We start from the raw sequence: 21,914 nt of genomic DNA on the forward strand, positions 1-21,914 counted from the left end.
CACACCCCACACTCACACCCCACACACTCCACACACCAAAAACCACAGCCCAAACACTCCACACCCCCTCACACACTCCACACACCCCACACCCCTACACCCCACACACCCCACACACCTACATCCCACACACTCCACACAACCTCATACCCCACACCCACACAGCCGTGTACCCCACATACCCCCACACACCCCACACCCACACCCCACACACTCCACACACCCTCCACACACCCCACACCCCTACACCCCACACAACCCACACACCTACATCCCACACACTCCACACACCCTCATACCCCACACCCACAAAGCCCCATACCCCACATATCCCCACACACCCTCCACACACCCCACACCCACACCCCACACACTGCACACACCCTCCACACACCCCACACCCCCATAACTCCACACCCCCTCACACCCCACACTCCATACACTCCCACACCCCATACCCTACACACTCCGCACACCCCACACCCCTACACCCCACACACTCCACACACCCTCATACCCCACACACTCCACACACCCCAAAACCCTACACCCCACACACTCCACACACCCCACAACCCTACACCCCACACACTCCACACACTCCACACACCCTCACACCACACACCCCCTATACCCCCACACCCCCCCATACCTCCCACACCCCCCACCCCACACAACACTCACGCCTATACTCATGACCAGAAACTGGGTGATTATTTCTAATTCATTGTTATCTTGTTCATATGCACAACAGTTGCTTAATTTTGGTGGTAATTTTCAGAAAATATTGTCTGTCTCTCTCAGTGAAATAGCCTGTCCAGATGCCCCCTAAAAAAAAAATCCTGAATCTGGAAAAAACTCAAACTATCTCGAAAGGAAAGTGCTGAGAAATAACTAGAGCTGTCAGTTTTGTTCAACTGTCAGTTCTCCAAAGACTTCAGATGTTGAAAGTGCCAGATGCTATTATCTGTTATTCATGCTCTCATTATGTTCTGCTTTTTACTAAAATCAATATAAACTCCTATTGTACATTAAAGGAATTTCATCGCACCCATGCACTCTCTAAACACACATATATGTATGCCACATTTTCTCTTATGTATCTCCAATATAAATTATTATTTTCAAAAGGATGCTATAAATTTTGAAAAAAAATCTGACAAATGATGTTGACATATTTTTTACGGTATGCAATTTAGGAGTTTATATGATATACAATGCTTCAGTAACAAAATTAAACATTCTTATAATGAGGGTCACCTGTATTTTAATACATATGCTCTCTGCAAGTTTCTAGAGGTAGAATGCTGAGCCAAAAGAAAAAAAAAAGGAGGAAGGGAGAGACAATTATTTCATAATGCGATTGCATATCCAAGATTCCATAATTTTTTAAGGAAGTTACAAAATATTTAAAAGGTCATATCCAATAAAATTATTCTGTTGAAACAGCAACACATTTTACTTTGCTAAGTTAAATACCATATATTCTGCAAGAATTAATTTTGAATGTATTTGAGTCAAGTAAGTTAAGCTTTCATAGATGATTATTTCTTTCAGAATCTCTTATTCCCTTGTCTTCTACAGTGTGCAGATTCAACAAACAACAGCTGATAACCTTTATATGTTCATCTGTACATGCCTTCTTAGAGATACTTTGCTAATTCCTATCACAAAGAAAATAATAAAATAGCTCTTTTCTGCTTTATGCCATTTTTGTGAAAAATCTAACATCTGAACAGAAAAACAAAGTCTGTTCTTTGTCTTTCTTGTGAAGTCAGGATCAGTACTAAACTGAAAAGAAGGCCATGAAAATTAGTAATGATCCAACATTGCTTTTGGATCAATTAATAGCGATTCCATCCAGTGAGTAAAAGCATTACAAAATATCAACTTAGCAGAAGAGGTCATTGGATATACATTTGTAAAAGGCCAAGACGTTTTATAAATTATAGTGAAAAACAGTACCCACGCTGAATCCAGGCACCTCCAAATGAAATGGATAATAGTGTATCTGGGGGTTTCCCTGGTGGTTCAGTGGTAAAGAATCCACCTGCCAATGCAGGAGATACGGGTTCGATCCCTGGTCCGGGAGGATCCCACGTACCTCGGAGCAACTAAGCTCGTGCGATACAACTACTGAGCCTGTGCTCTGGAGCCCAGGAGCTGCAATTCCTGAAGCACCTGTGCGCCTACAGCCTGTGTTCCACAAGCTTCTCTCCACGAGAGAAGCCACTGCAATGGGAAGTCCACGCACCGCAATTAGAGAGTAGCCCTTGCTCGCCACAACTAGAGAAAAGCCCAGGCAGTAATGAAGACCCAGCACAGCAAATAAATAGCAAATAATATTTTTTTTAAAAATAGTGTATCCAGTTTAAACTCTTATAATTAGGAATTGCTTTGCTCTAGTCACATTGTGAAATGTGAAAGCATAAGCATCATTCACTTGTTTTCTATATATTTCACAGAAGCAGCATTAAAATAACCCTTCTCCTTGTACCTTAATAGACAACGATCATCAAGCACCCATTTCTCTTTGTTTTTTAATGATACATGATTTTCTGCTACTAGTTTCAAACATTTATCAATAATTCAAAATGGAATACTCAGTATTTAATATGAAAAAAGAAATTAGACCAAACCAGGTTTTACTAATTTGCTCTGAAGATCCTGTTCCTTGAGGTCATTCATGCATGTTTTCACCACTGTGTGGTCTTGTGTAAAATAATCGATTGAACTGTTGTCCAGGTAATTAATTAAGGAAATTACATTTGCCTTTATAACTGAGATCAAGGCTTAGAATTCTTCTTAGATTGGGAAAATCCACGGATTTTGTTTTCCATTGATTTTGAGTGTCAACTCAGAATGATTAAAATTGTATTTACCCTTGCAATGTCATGTCCATGCAATTTAAATGAGATTTGCCTTCAATAACTCAAAATCATTTTCTCATCTTAAATGGATCAATACTTTTGAGATTTAGGAGACAGTTTTTTTTTAATAGATCAGTTCAGTTCAGTTCAGTCACTCAGTCGTGTCCGACTCTTTGCGACCCCATGAATCACAGCACACCAGGCCTCCCTGTCCATCACCAACTCCCGGAGTTCACCCAGACTCACGTCCATCGAGTCAGTGATGCCATCCAGCCATCTCATCCTCTGTCATCCCCTTCTCCTCCTGCCCCCAATCCCTCCCAGCATCAGAGTCTTTTCCAATGAGTCAACTCTTCCCATGAGGTGGCCAAAGGACTGGAGTTTCAGCTTTAGCATCATTCCTTCCAAAGAAATCCCAGGGCTGATCTCCTTCAGAATGGACTGGTTGGATCTCCTTGCAGTCCAAGGGACTCTCAAAATCTTCTCCAACACCACAGTTCAAAAGCATCAATTCTTCGGCACTCAGCTTTCTTCACAGTCCAACTCTCACATCCATACATGACGACTGGAAAAACCATAGCCTTGACTAGATGGACCTTTGTTGGCAAAGTAGTTAACCTCATTTTAATATTAAATCCAGAAAGTATTACATTTACTGAATATAAGCTTAACGATAAAAGTAAACTAATTATGTGTTTGAGTGAAACCATCATGAGTTGCCTGACAGTAATATATCAGATGGTAAATAAGTGATGTGAAAGGGTCAATGAGATTTCCTTATGAAATCAGGATCAATACTAAGCTTAAAAGAAGACCATGAAAATTAATGATAATCCAACAAGATAGTCCATCCAGAGAGTAAAAACATGAGGAAAAAACCAACTTAGCAAAAGAGGTAAAGGAAAACAGGAAGTGATTGATGTGAGACTAAAAACAGGTGTCCAGAAAAATCAAGCTAAACGCTGCTGAGACATTGTGGACTCAACCACTGTGCATTTAAGCAAATAGTTTAAATCTTATTTGCATATCAGGAAGGACATTCTAATAAGCTAAATTTACTTCTTCATTCTCTATTTAAAAATTTGTGTGATTCATTTTTTGCAGAATTTCTTTTGTTTTACCAGTGCCTACTGTGTACATGGCAACCCACTCCAGTATTCTTGCCTGGAGAATACCAAGGACAGAGGAGCCCTGTGGGCTACAGTATGTGGGGTCACAAAGAGTCAGACATGACTGAAACGACTTAGCACACTCGCACACTATGTACATAAAGAACTATTTCCATGTTCTCCAGGAAATGTTTATTATACTGTAAAGCTTGAAATATATTGAAGTTAATATATTAAAATATTAACTTATTTACATGGCTCAAGAAATTCCTCTGTAGTTTTATCTGCCAACATGTGAACTTTCAAAAATTGTGCCTGTGAGTTGTAATTTCTCATTCTTTACCAAGGATAAAAGTCCATGGCAGTCCGGGTGTACCCTTATTATTTTATTTATTTTGTGTACAAATCCGGTGAGGGGATGTCATCTAAGTCTTTAAGCCAAAACTCAGATTTGACCCTGATGACTTCAAATACAATTGTTTTTCCAGGGTTTCCTAACATCTTGTGTGCTTCTGTATTTTTTTTTTTTTTCCAGAAAGACCCAGTGAGCTCTCTAGAAAATTTAGAGGAAAAGAAGTTCTCTGGAGAGGCCTCCATACCAAGCCCTAAACCCAAGCTCCACACCAGAGATCTCAAGAAAGAACTCATCACGTGAGTGACCTGTGGTTCTAGAATGGAGACTCCTGATCAAAGCCTTGAGTAATAACACCTTGGCCTATGGAGTTGACTTGGCACTGTTTCAGGACAATTTCGACTGACCGGTAGTTAAATATGCTGTGTGTACCTAGACCTCTACTCAGAACTAAGAGGATTATGAAAAAAAGGTGCATGACTTGATCTCGTGCTAAGGGAATTAAAAGTCAAATTGAAAGACAAAATATGCAAAACAATTAGAAATGTTTATGTTCTGGTCAGAGATCTTAATCAGACATTCCCTGACCTCAGAGGAGCCAAGTTAGGGCTAGAGGTAGTCTGTGTGAGTGGTAGTCACTCAGCTGTATCTGACATTTTGTGACCCCAAGGACTGTAGCCTGTCAGGCTCCTCTGTCCATGGAATTCTCCAGGCCAGAATACTAGAGTGGGTTGCCATTCCTGTCTTCAGGGGATCTTCCCAACTCAGGGATCGAATCTAGGTCTCCCACAATGCAGGCAGATTCTTTACCGTCCAAGCCACCAGGGAAGCCCAGAAACTTTTAAAACTTCCTGCAGAATGTTATTTGGGAAGGGAGTTCATGGGTTTTGTTACATTCTCAAGGAGTTCTGTGACTCAGGAGAGTTGAAAGACCCAGGCAGGTAATACTGGTCAAGCTGCCATGGGTTGTTCATCAGAAAGGGTTGCGTGGACCAGAAGGCCCTACGCCGAGCCCCAGGACCAGGCAGCCTGAAGAGAGACAGAGTCAGAAGGCGGGGGCAGGACAAGGGCCCTGAGAAGATGGCCTGGTTCAAGTTTTCCGTGAACAGACCACAGGATGTTTGAGCAGAAACATGAACTAGTGCTGGGCTATTTGGGGAAGAGCAGTGTGCAGAGTTTTTCTGAGGCCGTATGCATGTGGGGGACCGTCTGGGGTCAGAAAGATCTTCTAAAATATTAACTAGAGATGCAGACGTGAGGTGTGGCCTGGGAGACGGTGCTTCTGGGGAAGACATATAGAAAGAAGAGGACAGAGTGCTCATCCCAGAATTTGAAAGCACGCATCCTGCTGGGACCTGAGAGGGTCAGAGATGCCCACAAAGAATACAGACCTGGGGACAGGGAGGAAAGTGATGGTCATGGGAGCTGAGAGCTCAGAAAATTCCCACCTGGGCCTTTGGTGGTTTCAAATGCCACAGGAAGTTCAGCGAAGTCAAAGCAGAAAAGGCAGAATGTCCAAGCATCGGGTTCCCTTACAAGAATAGTGTTTCCTGATGCCTGAGCATCCCTGAGCACTGTACCCCCTGGGAGGTGACCTGGGCAGCCAGGTACTTACATCCTCATGGCCTGCTAGTCAAGTTTCTAAAATTTTTGTATGGATTTTGTTTCTGCAATGTTATCTCAAAGATCCTCAAAAAGGGCCAATGTTTATCCTTTGAAGGCAGATTTTGGAAATTTCCATAGTTGTTTCAAACTAAATGTAGTGTGAAAAACTGATGATTAACCTGCATCACCATGTTGGAGAGAAAGATGAAGTGCAATTATGTTGTCATGGGCCCTTCTCATTGGTGCAAAGAGAAAGGGCTCCGAAAATGCAGTGAACGATTTTCAGAATGTAGTCATGAATTCCTAGGACAAGAACTCCTTAGAGGCCTTGTGGTTTTCCTCTTTTTTCAGGACAGGTGAGCACTGGGGTGGATACCACACACTCCCACGAACCTGTGTCACACACAGGTTCTGTAAACAACTCACCCAGTCCTTATCATGCTTTATGTTTCTAACCGGTAAATGTGCCTTAATTGCTTACCAGAAACTGTTTGGCTAGAGTAGATTTTTCGATGCTATGGGATCAACATAAATTCATTTAGATTTTGAGCGCCACTTACTGAGGGAACTAGCTGGTTTCCTTTCTCTAAACTGTGACGCTTTCCTTTGCAAATCTTCCCAGAACATATCACCCAACTGGCACATGTTGCTGTGTAAGATTTCTCATCAAAGATCTGTAAATTAACCCAGCCATCAGAGCCCAACGCATCAATTTTTCCTACTATGTCACTCCTTCAGCCTTTGCTTTATTGCTTGACCTCTTTAAAGCACAAAGCTTCAACAAAATAATTAGCCACTATTTAAACGCAAGCTTTATCATTATACTTCCTTAATGCACGCTTTATCATTATACTTTCTAAGTAATTTATCACTGTCTGGTTTAAAAATCATTGGCACTTCTTTGCCTCTCCTGGCAGTATTAATAAGGATGATTAAAAAAAATAGAAATAAAATTTAAAGTGAAATAAAATAAACGCAATGCTGTTTTGGCACACCAGGTGGCGATGTATTTCCAAAGTGGGAATTCCCAGGCTGTTATTAAGCCATCCCTCACGCTCTGAATATTCCAGCTGCATAATGATCAGAAAAGACTGTTTCTCTGTTGAGCGGGCGACTGGCACTTGCAGGATAACTCAGCTCAGATGTGAATTGTTGTTCTCTTTTTTTTGTTTGCATATATTTGTAGTTTTTAATTTTCCTTCCTGATGTTCTAAGAAGGTGGTGGGCAGAGAGCTGGCTGGTTTAGCTCAGATCAAGCTCTGAAAATTAGGCATCTCTCGAGAGATGGAGGTGTTCTACTCTTGTGGTTTCTTTAGACTACCTGAGAATGATTGGAAAGTAGCTTACAGGAAAAATATACTGAGAAGGTGACATTTCAGAAATCTTGAATGTCATGAGACTATCCCCAGATACTCCTCTAAAGGGACAGAGTCTGATTCCACACATGGGTAAACCTCTCCATAAGGCAGAGTGCCTAGAACATCAGAAGGCATGACTGACGTAGCTGATGCTTCCTCTGATTATTGGCACCGTCATAAAGGCCACTGAGTGGGCGGGGGTCAATCTGCTCACCCCCAGCAACATTTTAGCAGTGTCAGAGAAAAATAAATGGCTGAGAAAACAGTTACTCCCTGTTAACTATGGGAGTAAACCTGTTCAGAACAACTATCCTCTTTCATTATTTTTAAACCACACATAAGATACACAGAATGTGACCAGCTTCTCAGATGAATGAAGTGTCTGGGACAGACTCTGGGCAGGTGGGTGGGAGAGACTACTGCTTAGGTTGTTGATTCGTGAGTGTCTTTGGTGGGTTCAAACCTTAGGATGAAACTGATCACAAGCTTTATTAACTAGACCTCTTAACTATTTCTGTACTGTCAGCAGCTTTCCCATCTGAAATGTCAATTTATGTGTCAGCCATAGGTAGTATTTTCAAAGATCTTTTTCAGGTGATTTCTAACATGTTTTTGAAGCTACTACGTTATCTTTCTCTTTAAAAATTTACAAAACTTTCTGAAATCTATGATGTAGTTGGTACCAGTAATCCTAAGAGCCACTATCATGATAAAGCATGGGTTTATAATAATTATTTTTTAGCCCGTGTTTTCAAAGAAATAGAACAGCATTGACTGTTGACTCTCACCCATCACCAGAAAACATGTTTTAACATCACTTTCTGGCATCATTCTGAATCAGAGAACTGATACAAGGCTGGAAACCCGTAATTTAGGACCATAAGTTTCTTCTTGAGCTTTTCAGGTGGCTCAGTGGTAAAGAACCCACCTGCCAATGTAGGAAATATGTGTTTGATGCTTGGGTTGGGAAGATCCCCTGGAGGAGGAAATGGCAACTCACTCCAGTATTCTTGCCTGGAGAATTCCATGGATAGAGGAGTCTGGTGGGCTACAGTCCGCAAAAAGTGGAACATGACTGAGCAGCTAAGCCCATACAAGTTTCTTCTTAGTGAGTTTGTGGGTCCTTATACAGCTACATCCTTAGTTCCTTATTTCCTTTAGCTTCTGCACATCTCACATGTGTCGCTGCTGCTGCTGCTAAGTCACTTCAGTCGTATCCGACTCTGTTCGACCCCATAGACGTCAGCCCACCAGGCTCCCCCGTCCCTGGGATTCTCCAGGCAAGAACACTGGAGTGGGTTGCCATTTCCTTCTCCAATGCATGAAAGTGAAAAGTGAAAGTGAAGTCGCTCAGTCGTGTCTGACTCCTAGTGACCCCATGGACTACAGCCTACCAGGCTCCCCTGTCCATGGGATTTTCCAGGCAAGAGTACTGGAGTGGGTTGCCATTGCCTTTAACTTGTCTTAAAAGAGAAGCTACCACATTCATAACCAGTCAGGCAGAGCCAATTCCCCCATGAATGCACCTAATCCTGATTCTGTGTTTTTATTGACCCAGCTGTCCGACACCAGGATGCGATGGGAGTGGCCACGTCACGGGCAACTATGCATCTCACCGCAGGTAGCTCACCGCCTGCTGGGTCAGGCTCCATCATCCCGTCCTCTTCAAGGACTTGTCCTCAGCCCTTCTAGAAAGACATTCTCTCCATTGGAAATTGGAGGCTGAGTTAGTTGGGTGTTTGGCTCATTTTGTTTCTCAGAAATAAAGCTAACTTAAATCTTCAGTCTTTCTACTTATGTTGTAAAGAAATTATACTTTTACTATCAAAAATGATTTTCTGATCCTGTGGTGCAGGCTACAACCCAGAAGCTAGGGTTCACCTCAGACTGTGGTCCCGTTTAGCTTTACACGAAACCTAGGTAGGAAGGACAGCAGTGACCGGGCTGACCCTTCACGCTGTGGGGACTTCCTCCCCGGGGCCCGCGGCTGGTGCCGGAGTAAAGAGACAGCGGAGCAGATAGTGAGAGCTCGGCCCTTCCACCCTCCTGCGTCACTGTGTGGCTCGCTGTCCCTCTGGCTGTGGCTTTAACCCTGAGCACCATCCCTCAGGATTCAGACAGAGGGTTCTCTGGGTCGGTCTTCACTAGGGTCTGGGTGTCCCTGGGTAAAGCCCCTGGCTTGGTAAATAGCAAACCACAGTCTACGAGAAGTAGTTCAGGTGTCCAAAGCCTGATCCAGCTAACCCGGGTTCAGACCTGGTTCTTTTTCCCAGACCCCTGTCCATGGGTTGAACGTGGGTTTGTTCAGAATCTGAGGCTGCCCCCGGGTCAGGCCTGCGTGTGGCAGCATGTCTCTTATTTTTGCTTCTCTCCTCCCTCTTCAGTGTTTCTGGATGTCCCCTGGCGGATAAGACCCTGAAATCCCTCATGGCAGCCAACTCTCAGGAGCTCAAGTAAGTGTGGACCCAGCCTCTGCACCTGTGTCTGGCCAGGGTGGTCCTAACCAGGGGCAGATGGCACCTCAGTAAACCACAGCCACGTACCCTCTTACCAAAAGTCCACAACTAAAATCAAGTCCCTGAAATTTAGTTTAGTTCATTTACTGGCCTTGGAAATGTACTGACCTTGAACAAAAGATGAGAATTTTGCATGATGTTGACAGGCGCCCAGTGGTAAGTTGTGGGTCAAATCTCAGGTTATTCCAAAATAAGGTTAAAAAGAAGAAAAGAAGAGTGCAGGCTAACAACAGATACGGTTTCTCGCAAGCACTGGGAAGTAGTTACATATCAGCATTTCCTTTTATTATTATTATTTTTTAATATAAATTTATTTTAATTGGAGGCTAATTACTTTACACTATTGTATTGGTTTTGCCATACATCAGCATGAATGGATTCTTAGCCAAAACCAATTGTATTTAAGCAAAAAGAGCCCCCCATAATCGGCTCATCCTGTTTTTGAATGCCTGGCTCTGGGACCCACGCTTCTGCCACGCCAACAGGGGCCCAGCTCTGCTTTCATTTTTCCAGGTGTCCTACCCCAGGCTGCGACGGTTCAGGGCACGTGACCGGAAACTATGCCTCCCACCGCAGGTAGGACAGACCCCTGCCCCCAAGATGGAGATCAGAGGGGCAGCAGCATACCATGAGATCACACACTTCTCTCTTGCTTTTTGTTGGGTCCCTGCTTCAGCCTGTCCGGCTGCCCTCGTGCTAGGAAAGGTGGTGTCAAGGTGACTCCTACCAAGGAAGAAAAAGAAGACCCTGAACTCAAGTAAGTGACCCGGCTTTAGGGCAGAAGCCTAACAAGGGTCAGCGGGCAGGACTTGGGATCCAGGTTGGGAGGTGGCTGGGGACCCAGCATCACGAGTGCTGGAACAGCACAGACAGAGCGGTCAGGGGCAGGAGGAAACCTCCCCTTCCCCACCTGTGCTCGCTCGGTTCTCAGATGTTGCAGAAGGAGTACGGGGTTTCTTTTTTCAGTCTGTTTCAAAAGGAAGCCTCCTGGGGATGTGCCCTGGTGTCATCAACATGGTTGTACCTCCCCTGGAACTTCCATTCTGCCTAAGACACAATTTTATCTAAACTGAATTCCCTCCTCTGAGAAATATGCCTCAAGCCTTGGGTGATGGGCTTCCCAGGTAGCCCTAGTGGTAAAGAACCCATCTGCCAATGCAGGAGACTTAAGAGATGTGAGTTCCATCCCTGGGTCAGAAAGATCCCCTGGAGGAGAGCATGGCAATGCACTCCAGTATTCTCACCTGAGAATCCCATGGGCAGAGGGGCCTGGTGGGCTACAGTCCATAGAGTCAGGAAGAATCGGACACGACTGAAGGGAGTTGGCACAATGACATGATAAAGTGGGATGACAGCTCTCTCCTCCAGATAATGCACGACAGTTGCTTAGCTCAGAGCCTGGGGACCATTGTCACTGCCGGGACCCATTGTCTCCCTGGTCAAAGGTAGACAGCATCTACCAGACATCTGGTAAACCCTATCATCTCCCTTAGTTGATTCCTGTGTGATTTGAACTCACCATCGCCTCCTCAATTTGGTCACAGCGCCTCACCTGGGTTATCTCATCTCCCCCAGCAGCTAATGACTGTGTTATGTTTCTCTAGATGCCCTGTGATTGGGTGTGACGGCCAAGGTCACATATCAGGTAAATACACGTCCCACCGCACGGCGTCTGGATGTCCCCTGGCTGCCAAGAGACAGAAGGAGAACCCGCTCAATGGGGCACCCCTCTCCTGGAAGCTGAACAAACAGGAACTTCCCCACTGCCCCCTGCCAGGCTGCAATGGGCTGGGCCACGTCAACAATGTGTTCGTCACCCACAGGAGGTGAGCTTTGCTGTTTGTCATGTGGTTGCTATGATTGATTGTCACTTGCTGGGTCGGAGGGAGAGACCCCCCCAAGGTCAGAAATGTTCGAGCAATGAGCACCTTAGATTTCAAGCAATAAGTCTTGCCAGAGAGATATTAGACCAGTTTGAAAGATGGAAAATGTTCTTTTCTCTATTTCTGAAACTCACTGCTCGACTTTCAGGTACTTTCAAAACTGTACTTGTGTCTTTTGTCCTCAAATGTTGCTCTTGCCGTTGTTTTTCGGATGGTTCTATCTTTCAAGGGTTTGTTTTACTTCTGGGTGGTGAGCCAGAAGGTGGTGACCCAACGACTCTCTGATGTCGTATGGTTGTGAAGCTTCATTTTACTCATTGATGTCATTCCCTTCTGCTCACGAACTGGCTCCATTTCAGACCAAATGGTAGATAGTTTGCAGCTGGGAAGCTATGACTTGTCCCAGCAGCCAGAAAGAAAAGGACACAGCCACTGATAAGTACACAGAGGACGAGAGAGGTTCAGAAAAGTTTCTAGCTTCCCAAGTACTCAGCTCCTTCTTCACTCAGTGGCATGCACTTCACCCCACCCGTGGCCAGGAACACTGATCCTAGCCCAGGTGTCGTCCTCATTCCACCTCAAGGAGAGGACCTGGAGGGTTCCTGCATGCTTCTCCGGGCACTGGGCCCTTCCCGTCGTGGGGCTGTGGTTCATGATGCAGATTTAAGATCTGATGAAGCACGAGGGAGTCCTGGAGCTCTGCTCATGGGCAGGATGCAAACACAGCAAAGCTGATTCCATTCCCAGGTGTGTGTCTGTATGTTGGGAAATGAGGTTCTCTTCTCTGAGAGTCACACCTGCTTGTAGAGGAACCTGGACTCTTTATCCTTTAACATTTATTTATTATTTACTGATTTATTTGGCTATGCTGGGTCTTAGTTGCAACATACAGGATCTTTAGTGGTGGCCTTTGGGATCTAGTTCCCTGACCAGGGATTGTACCTGGGCCCAAGTGCCCCTGAACTCTTCCGATGGTTGCTTTTCTGATGGTTCTCAGATGCCTGATCACGTTCACAGCAGCCACACTGTTTTCTGCTGGGTCTACACTGCCATATCCTATTTAGGAAGGACAGTCACAAATCAGGTGAGCCCAGTGGCACACGGGCTCCACAGCGGCCATGCTTCCTTATCACAGACACCGTAATATCCATGTTGACATCAATAATGAAACTTCAATGCTGAACAGTGGGGAGCACATCCCTCAGTTAGAATTCTCTGTAAACGCCTGGATAGTCTTACATGATGACACCAAGGCCTGATCAGGGCTGTGGATGGAGGAGGAGGAGCTGGAAGAACTGTGTCGGGAAGCTGATGTATCAGGTGTAATGGGGCAAGCGAGCGAGGGTGCCCTGCCATCCAGCTGCTGGCTCAGCCCCAGAGACACCCCTGAACCTGGAGGCAGAGACAGACATGTCCGAGGAGGTCTATTCCCCTGACTCCAGGCCGGGGCCCATGTGCCCCCCACCCGCCCCCCACCACGGTCCCCGAAGCACAGGAAACAGCAGTGGTTCCCCATGCGGGGCTGCTGATCCGTGTGGGCCTGAAGGCTCCTCGAGGACTGGAGCAGGTACTGAGTGACACAGCGCCAAGGGACACGTATGTTATGATTTTGTTTCCACCAAGTGAAAAAACATGTAGCAAAATCCCATTTTTAAAGAGTCAGGTAATTACTCCTCTATAGTTGGAGTCAGTGGCCGTCTCTGGGGGCCAGGAGACAGCTCTTGCTAAGGGGCTGGTGAGGCTTGAAAGCGTGTTCTGTGTTTGCAGGTAAACGCATGGTAAACCCCTCAAGGCTGTTCTTTCAACTGTAGATATGCATTGTGTGTCTCTATGTACAGGCTGTTTATTTTGTAATGTGAAAAAACAAATTAGGAGCTCAAAAAGTATAGGCTGCAATATTAATGCAGAGATATTATTTTATAGAAGAGAAACAATTAAGAGTTTAGACAAATGAATAATTCAGATTGCACTGCTTTTCAGTCTTGCTACTCAGAGAGCCAGAACGTCACCTGGGGAAATTCTCTTTGAGGTGGAATGCTTTTCTTTTACGCTGTATGGGATTTCATACAAGTAATACAATAAAATGCCTAGCTTATTGCCTGGCACATAAGTGTTTGACACAGACTATTTCCTTTCCCTTTTGAACAGTTGTATTAATATATGTGCATATATGCAATAATTCATTGCAGTAGGGATGACTTGTGCTGGGATCACACTACTGGCCTACGATGCACCTTTATCTGTCCTGTTCTCGCCCCTAACATCCTGACGTGGTTCGGTTGTCTTTCCCATCTCTGCCAAAGGCCAGCCGCCATCCAGGTTGCTCTGTCCTGGCAGAGAGCCTGTTCCAACTAAGTTCCTCACACTGTTTATTCCTTTAAACCCTCACAAACCCCATGAGCTACAGGCGCTGTGGTTGCCTCCTTTGACAGACAAATCCTTGTGCAGGGAAGTTCAAGAATTGCCCCCGTGCACAGCTCACAGCATCAGGACACAAAGCTCCTCTCCTGAGCTAGGTACCAGCTCACCCCTGGTATTTCCTGGCTCCTTCCAACCACCAGGCAAACACTCCTGCAGATTCCTCTTGGGCATCCTCTAAGGCACGGTCTGTAACTTTTCCCATTTGAGATTTAGCAAAACGAGAACAATTATGAAGGACAGTTACCTGTGCATGACGTCAGTGTTGTGTTTGTTGTTTTTGTTTCATCACTAAGTCATGTCTGACTCTTTGCAACCCCACGGACTGCCACATGCCAGACTTCCTTGTCCTTCACTATCTCCTGGAGTTTGCTCAAACTCATGTCCATTGAGTTAGCGGTGCCATCCAACTATTTCATTCTTTGCAGCCCCCTTCTCCTCCTGCCATCAATCTTTCCCAGCATCAGGATTACATGATAAGTACTTTACAACCTTGCTTTGCGTCTTCATGTTACAAACCTCCACTTTGAAAGAATGGCAACTGAGGTGACGAATGGTGTTGTATTAAATACACAAACACACACACACACTCATGGATGTTCGAAGCTGAAAACCAGAAGTCCTGGGACTAAATATAACTCATTTATTACTAGATATAACTGTCACTTTATTGAAGATTATAAATTTATTATACAGGGACGTCCCTCACACAAATGTGTCACCTGCAATTTCATTATAACAGAGCAAAGATAAAGTTTAAAATTGCCTTCCTGTACTTTCATAGCTCTGTGAATTTGGTCCAAGCCATATAAAGCACATCTTTCCTGCCTTTACAAAACATTGCCCAGACCCTGAAGGTGACAGCTGGCCAACCTCCCCTTTCCCTGAGCAGCAAGAACTGAGCCTTGTGGAGGACCTGGCCTCCTCAAAAGAAAAAGGAACTTTAAAAATATTTTCAAGCCCCAGTTTTCTTAAATTTAGGATTTGTTTCATATCCTTGGAGATACAAAATACCCAGTGGCATTTTTAAAAAATTTTCTTGGCCCCGCCACAAGCATGTGGGATCTTAGTTCCTCCACCAGGATGGAGCCTGTGCCCCTGCGTTGCAGGCTCGGACTCTTAACCCCTGGCCCACCACGGAAGCCCCCAGTGGCATCTTTAGGCCGGAGTCTTGCATCTTTCGTGAACTCTACTCGATGTCAGTCCCGTGGCTGTGGGGCTTCACTGACCATCCACACAGCCGCTCCTCTCACCCCGCGTTGTCTGGATAACCCAGACCCTCAAGGGAAGAGTCAGAGAACTCTCTGGAGGCGTTAACATCCATCTTGTTCCCAGCCTCCCGCAGGTCACTTTTAAAGTCCCATTTACCAGCGAGACAGTAATCCTGTTTGTGACCCTTTTCTCAGAACACAGTAGGTGACATAAAACAAGACAGACTGGCAAAAACTTCCCAGAAAAAGAAAGAAAGACAATGCAGCTTATAGAGGCCACTCTTTTTTTTTTTTTTCACATCTTCTTTCTTTTTTTTATTGGAAGATAATTGCTTTATAATATTGTGCCAGTTGAGGCCACTGTTTACATGAGCAGTTTCCAAAACAGAATATCATGGTTACAGTTCAGTTTCTGCTTCTCCATTATTTTATTTCCCGTGTAAAATATTTCATAATTTATCAAGTCTCGGAAAACCACACAGCCTTCCTTTTACATGTAGTAAAATACATATCTAGTATTATTTCGTATCATCTTAATATAGAATAATTTTAAATTCTTCAAAAAATGCATGCACTCTACAAGCGTTTACTAAGGGTTTTGCTTCAGAAATATCCTCTTTCATTCTACCAAATGTCCTAATCTTTGGATGGAAAATGATTGTTTCATGAATAATTAGTAACCAAATTTCCGTGGGAAAAAATATTTTCAATGGTTGATTATTATAATTTTTAAATTTTATTTCAAAGTTGTTGATCCAAAAATATAACAAATGACAAAAAATTAATGGCTGCTTAGAACAAAAAATCATCTCATCATGTCCAACAGAAAACATGTTTTGTTCAATGTTGTCATTATCATTTTGGTGCAATTTAAATAAAACAGATGAAAGAAGCAGGCCTGAATGGAACAGCTTTGTAGGAAAGATATATAAACAGTCTACAGGACAGTACACTGCGAGCAGTGAGGGCACCTAAAGGTGCCGGCAGCCCCTCCTTTTATTTTACTGTCAGGTACCTGGCTCAGCGGTAGAGAACCTGCCTGCCAATGCAGGAGTCGTGGGTTCGATCCCTGGGTTGGGCAGATCTCCTGGAGAAGCGAACGGCTACCTGCTCCCGTATTCTGGCCTGGAGAATTCCACAGACTGTATAGTCCATGGGGTCTCAAAGAGTTAAACGTGGACTGAGCGACTTTCACTTTCACTGCTTTTGTTTTAGGAGATATTGTTATCTGCACGGAGACTGCAGATTATAACGTAATGAATAGGCAGGCAAAGACCTAAAGAGTATGTAGTGAATACAAAATTTTAATTTTTCTAAGAAATAGTATGGGTTTCACCCACTGGTGTAATTTTCACTTTCACAGCTTGTCTGGATGTCCTCTCAATGCACAAGCCATCAAGAAGGGCAAGGTCTCTGAAGAACTAATGACCATCAAGGTCAAAGCATCTGGAGGTAGGAGGACAGGGTGGGGCCACGACCCCCAAGGTTTGGCCCCCCAAGGGGCCCACATCCAAACCCTGCTCCATGCTGGAAGTGCTATTTGAATGGGCAAGAAAGACGCTTCCCTGAAATTTGAACTAAGCTATAACTTTCTCTACAAAACAATGTCTTGGTTTTTTCCTTATTTTTTAATAAGGATGTCCAACAAAGAAAATCGGGCAATGATGCTGGATGAATTAGGGTACACTGGTTGAACTTTTGTCCTTCAATCTTAAAATGACAGTTTTTGTATGAGCCTGCATGTGTGTGTGTTCCTGGTATGCGCCCTCTTTCAAATTTCAAGGTCTGGGCACCCATGTTTGAATCCTTCCTTACCTTTTGTCCTACACCCAGAATGATATTTTCATGGTGAATCCAGATGGTTTAATTCAGCATCTCTGTCTCTATTTCCCTGCATGCTTTCCCGTGATCGACCCCTGACACAGTGGCTAAGCCATCCTCCCTACTGGAATCTTCTCATGTCCCTCTGATTTCCAAGTACTTTTCTTGAGTTCTCATCAGTGTTTTCTCAGGCTTGTGTTCTTCTCTTTCAAGATCATCCTAAGGCATCTGGGGAACAGAGGCGAAGTCATTACTTGGCTTTATCGATTTTAGTCAATGGCATCTTTGGAACTCAGTTCTACACGAGTCTGAAAGCATTGCTCCATCTTTTAAATCCCTGCATGACTCTTAGAAACAGTGGCTTGTTTCCAGGCTGTGCTTCCATGCACAATATGCCTCTTGCACCTTGCACATCCTCCTGTTGTAGGTGTGTAACATTTGCCCCAGGGGCGGCCCTAGGAGTAGAGTTGCTGGGCCGTGGAGCCTGTGAGGCCCAGCTTCAGTAGGTGATACACCATTGTTCCAGAGCAGTGACCCAGGAGGGTCCCAGAGCCTGTACCTCTTCACATAAGCTGTCGATTCCCACCCAGCCTACTTCCAGGCATTGATCTTACTAAATCTAAACGCTGGTGATCACATTTATCCTGCTGAATTGTCGTCTTCTGGTTTAGAGTCATCATTCTGGACTGTTGAGATGACCTTAAATCCTGCTTCTGGTATCTGAATATCAGCCACTATTCCTAACTTTTAAAATCTTTAAAATGCACTCATATTCCTCCTATAAAAGAATGACGGGAAGAACGCCGTTCATTGAGAACCTGTTGTCTGTTCAGCACTTTATGTTTTTTTGTGTTAATTCTCACAGCATTTTATTGAAGCACGAGGAGGTGAAGTGACTCAACTTCAAGAACAAGGGTCAGACAGTGTTCAGACTCCAAAGCCACACTGCCCCCACACCACATTTGCTTCTGATTAAAGTCCATGAAGAAGTCAAGCTATGGGTCCCTGGGCTCGAACCCACCTGCCAGGACCCCCTCTGCCTCTAATAGTGGCTCCCTACATTTGGTCGCTAATCAGCACAGTCCAGGTGCTCCTGTCCTGGTAGCATTGTGCACAAGAGGACTCACAGGCCTTGGATCTCAGGTCCGCCCTGCCCCTTCCCTTGGCCCCAGCCAGGTGATGTGGTCGTGTCGGTGGTCAGTGAGCCTCCTTTAGCCCCTGTGAGGCTCTGGCCTTCTTCGCGGGAGGGGTGATGACACCTGCCCCACAGGGTCCAGCCAAGTTCCAATGAGACCTTACTTGTGAACCCATCTGGCAGCAGACCTGGAACACAGCAGAGCTACATTGAATGCTGGGGCATTTCTTACCAAGGGAGTCCATCCTACAACACTTTGAACCCACTTTCTTAGAATCTTGGACATGGATTTGGGTAAAAATTCAACATTTCAAGTTAAAGTCTCACTTTCATTCGCCAAGTTATGTCTGGCTCTTCGCAACCCCATGGACTGCAGCACACCAGGCTTCCCTGTCCCCCACCATCTCTGGAGTTTGCCCAAGTTCATGTCCATTGTATTGGTGATGCCATCCAACCATCTCATCCTCTGTTGCCCTCTCCTTTTGCCTTCAATCTTTCCCAGCATCAGGGTCTTTTCCAATGAGTTGGCTCTTCGCATCAGGTGGCCCAAGTATTGAAGCTTCAGCTTCAACATCAGTCCTTCCAATGAGTATTCAGGGTTGACTTCCTTTAAGATTGACCGGTTTGATCTCCTTGCAGTCCAAGGGACTCTCAAGAGTCCTCTAGCACCACAGTTCAAAAACATCAATTCTTTGGCACTCTGCCTTCTTTACGGTCCAGCTTTCACTTAGCAAACCACACATTAAACATAGATGGACTCACATTTGTCAGTCTTCTTTTTTCATTTTGAACTAAAACAATCTGACTTTTTACAGGTATAGAGAATGATGAAGAAATTAGGCATTTGGATGAAGAAATAAAGGAACTCAACGAGTCCAACCTTAAAATTGAAGCCGATATGATGAAACTCCAGACACAGGTAAAAAGAAATAAAGAGGGAAGGGGATAAGGATGGGACAAGACCCACTTGGTGCCCTGTCCTTCCGAAATCTGCTTCCACGTTCCCAAGTTCTCTCCCTTTCAGATCACGTCCATGGAGAGCAACTTAAAGACCATCGAGGAGGAGAACAAGCTGATAGAACAGAACAATGAGAGCCTGCTGAAGGAGCTGGCGGGGCTCAGCCAGGCCCTCATCTCCAGCCTTGCAGACATCCAGCTCCCACAGATGGTCAGTCTGAGGCCACGGCTCTCTCCCCATGCCCCCAGGCTCCCTCCCAGGGCTAGAGCAGAGGGGTGGCTCGGGCTGGTCACTCAGTCCTTCCACTCGTGTGCAGTTTCCACATGTCCAGGGGCTGTTCAGTTTGAGCCATCAGGTCAGGGAGAGGAGGTGCCCCAGCACACAGAGAGCAGGAGGTGAACAAACCTGACTGTGGATCCCATCATCACCTGGAAGGACAGAGAAAGGGGGAAAAGAGCCTGCCTCTGACTCTCAGAAGGGGAATGTGGACAAAGGGGTTAGAGGATGAAAGAGGACAATTCCCACCAGACAGCTGCCACCCCACCCCCACATCCCTTCCGTCCCAGCTCAGGGTGGTCTGGGGAAGCTTCTGGCACGAGCGGGGCCTCCTCTCCCCTGCCTGGCCTGCACCCCCTTCCACAGACGAGGTCTCTGTGCTGAGCTCATGCACACAGGAGCTGAGGCTGAGACCCCTCCTCGGGAGAAGGGGTGCAGAAGGGGTGCAGCTGGGAGGGGCCTGACCCGGTAGCCAGACCTCCACCCTATGTGGCTCCAAGTTTTCCCAAAGTATAGACAGTCGGTCGGCCTTCCCAGATGGCACTAGTGGCAAAGAACCCACCTGCCAATGCAGGAGATGTAAAAGACGTGGGTTCAACCCCTGGGTTGGGAAGATCCCCTGGAGTAGGGAATGGCAGTCCATTCCACTATTCTTGCCTGGAGAATCCCATGGACAAAGGAGCCTGGTGGGCTACAGTCCATGGGGTCTCAAAGAGTGGGACACAACTGAAGGGACTTGGCACATAGACACAGATAAGTGGTCACACTCAGCCCGCTAGCTGAGTGAAGAGTGAGCAGACCAGCGCACCACACACTCACCCCTGACTCCCCCTGAACTCCGACCGCCTCACAGGTCCCCTCACCCCTCCCCAGGCTCCAGGGTCAGAATACCACACCCCGTAGACCTGCTTCCCCTTTCCCGGCAGCCCAGGTCCCGTGACTGGAGCCCCGTGTTCTGTCCTCCTTCAGGGGCCCATCAGCGAGCAGAATTTCGAGGCGTATGTCAACACGCTCACAGACATGTACAGCAACCTGGAGCGGGACTACTCGCCGGAATGCAAAGCTCTGCTGGAGAGCATCAAGCAGGCGGTCAAGGGCATCCACGTGTAGACTGCAGTGCCCCAGCCCTGGGGAGCCCTGCCAGCCTCACAGACGCACCTGGAGGGGCTCCAGGCCACCCGGGCAGGCAGTGGCCATACTGCATTTACAATTGCAACATTGCACTAATTTCCCCCCTCCCCCCAGCTGACGTGAAAAGGAAAGAAAAACTATGATAGACTCTTTGGATGAAAAAGCAATGCAGTCAAATATTAGATCTTATTTATTTTCATATGTTTTCCTTTTATTCCTTCATTGCACTCTTTTGGGTTTTTTTTTGTACAGTATATGTAAAATAAATGTGACATTTTTATATTTTATTTATTTCTAATCAAAGAGTTTTTTATCTTTTAACTGCATTTTGAAGTCTGCCATATTTTTACAAGTGTGTTTATTAATTTATTTTCCAATAGAATTTAAATATTAGAAATGCTATTCTCAAATCACATATCTGGCTGGGTTTAAAGGAGAAGACAAAAAAATATGAAGGAAAATCCTTGTCTAAGGACTGCACTGTGGACCAGTTTAATTGTTATTGCACACTCTACCCCCCACCCCCAACCCCTTTCACGAGCTTTGTGTTTTTGAACGGGCTTGGGTAAAATGCGTGGAGGGACACAGATAAAAGGCGCTCACTCACAGGATGTGTGCCCTACAGAAGCACAGTTGACTGAAAACCAGCCTGTTTCAAATTTGTTAGCAATAATTAAATAGAGCAATCAGCAAAGTATTTGACTTGGCTGTCCGGTTTCAGTTCATATGAATTATTTATTTGAAGTTATTTCAAGAAACAAGCTTTTTAGCGATGCAGGTTTGTCTATTTGTTTTTCAGATTATACCAGATAGTTGGCGGCTCTTACCCCAGACGAGAAATAAGACTCGATGTAACTGGCCAGGCTTTCCTGCCACTTGTCGGTACAATACGCAAGGGACACCATTGTAGATTTGTACTTAGCAAATGTAAACGCACCCAAATGGAAAACTGTGTAGATACCATATCCCCTGAAATAGCATTTATCTTACTGGGTTGACTGGAAAGGAATGGAAAATACAGTCACACAAGCACCAATGATACCCGGATCTGAGTCATTGCTCTAAACACTGGCAACATTGTCTCAGCCCCCTGAGGCAAACAGACAGCTTTCGATTTGACAGAAGTCTTTCTGCAGACAGAGGAGTGCTGCAAAGTACACACACTCACACCCACAGGCACACAGACACGCTCACCGACACGAGATTGAGCCCTCGATCTCGCGTTTCTGGATGGATCAGAGGTTAGTAGTTGCTATAGGAAAGGCAATGTC

The 21,914-nt window shown here is 45.3% G+C and overlaps 1 protein-coding gene across 2 annotated transcripts in view; it reads left to right on the plus strand.

Annotated features, from left to right (window-relative positions):
• LOC147359517 (suppression of tumorigenicity 18 protein) overlaps positions 1-20,930 on the plus strand; it is an 89,791-nt gene extending 68,861 nt beyond the window's left edge. For both annotated transcript variants that reach the window (XM_086336979.1, XM_086336980.1), the window contains exons 13-22: positions 4,515-4,630; positions 8,853-8,915; positions 9,679-9,747; positions 10,324-10,386; positions 10,487-10,567; positions 11,415-11,636; positions 16,686-16,774; positions 19,094-19,197; positions 19,303-19,446; positions 20,482-20,930. In XM_086336979.1, the coding sequence (XP_086193105.1) occupies positions 4,515-4,630; positions 8,853-8,915; positions 9,679-9,747; positions 10,324-10,386; positions 10,487-10,567; positions 11,415-11,636; positions 16,686-16,774; positions 19,094-19,197; positions 19,303-19,446; positions 20,482-20,622 (1,092 nt within the window). In that variant the 3' untranslated portion in view covers positions 20,623-20,930. The remainder of the gene's footprint in view (positions 1-4,514; positions 4,631-8,852; positions 8,916-9,678; positions 9,748-10,323; positions 10,387-10,486; positions 10,568-11,414; positions 11,637-16,685; positions 16,775-19,093; positions 19,198-19,302; positions 19,447-20,481) is intronic.
• Positions 20,931-21,914: the final 984 nt, after the last annotated feature.

This window comes from Bos grunniens, chromosome 14 (genome assembly GCF_055505025.1).
Source record: "Bos grunniens cultivar Pamir isolate PY7600 chromosome 14, Bosgru_T2T1.0, whole genome shotgun sequence".
NCBI classification, from domain to species: domain Eukaryota; kingdom Metazoa; phylum Chordata; class Mammalia; order Artiodactyla; family Bovidae; genus Bos; species Bos grunniens.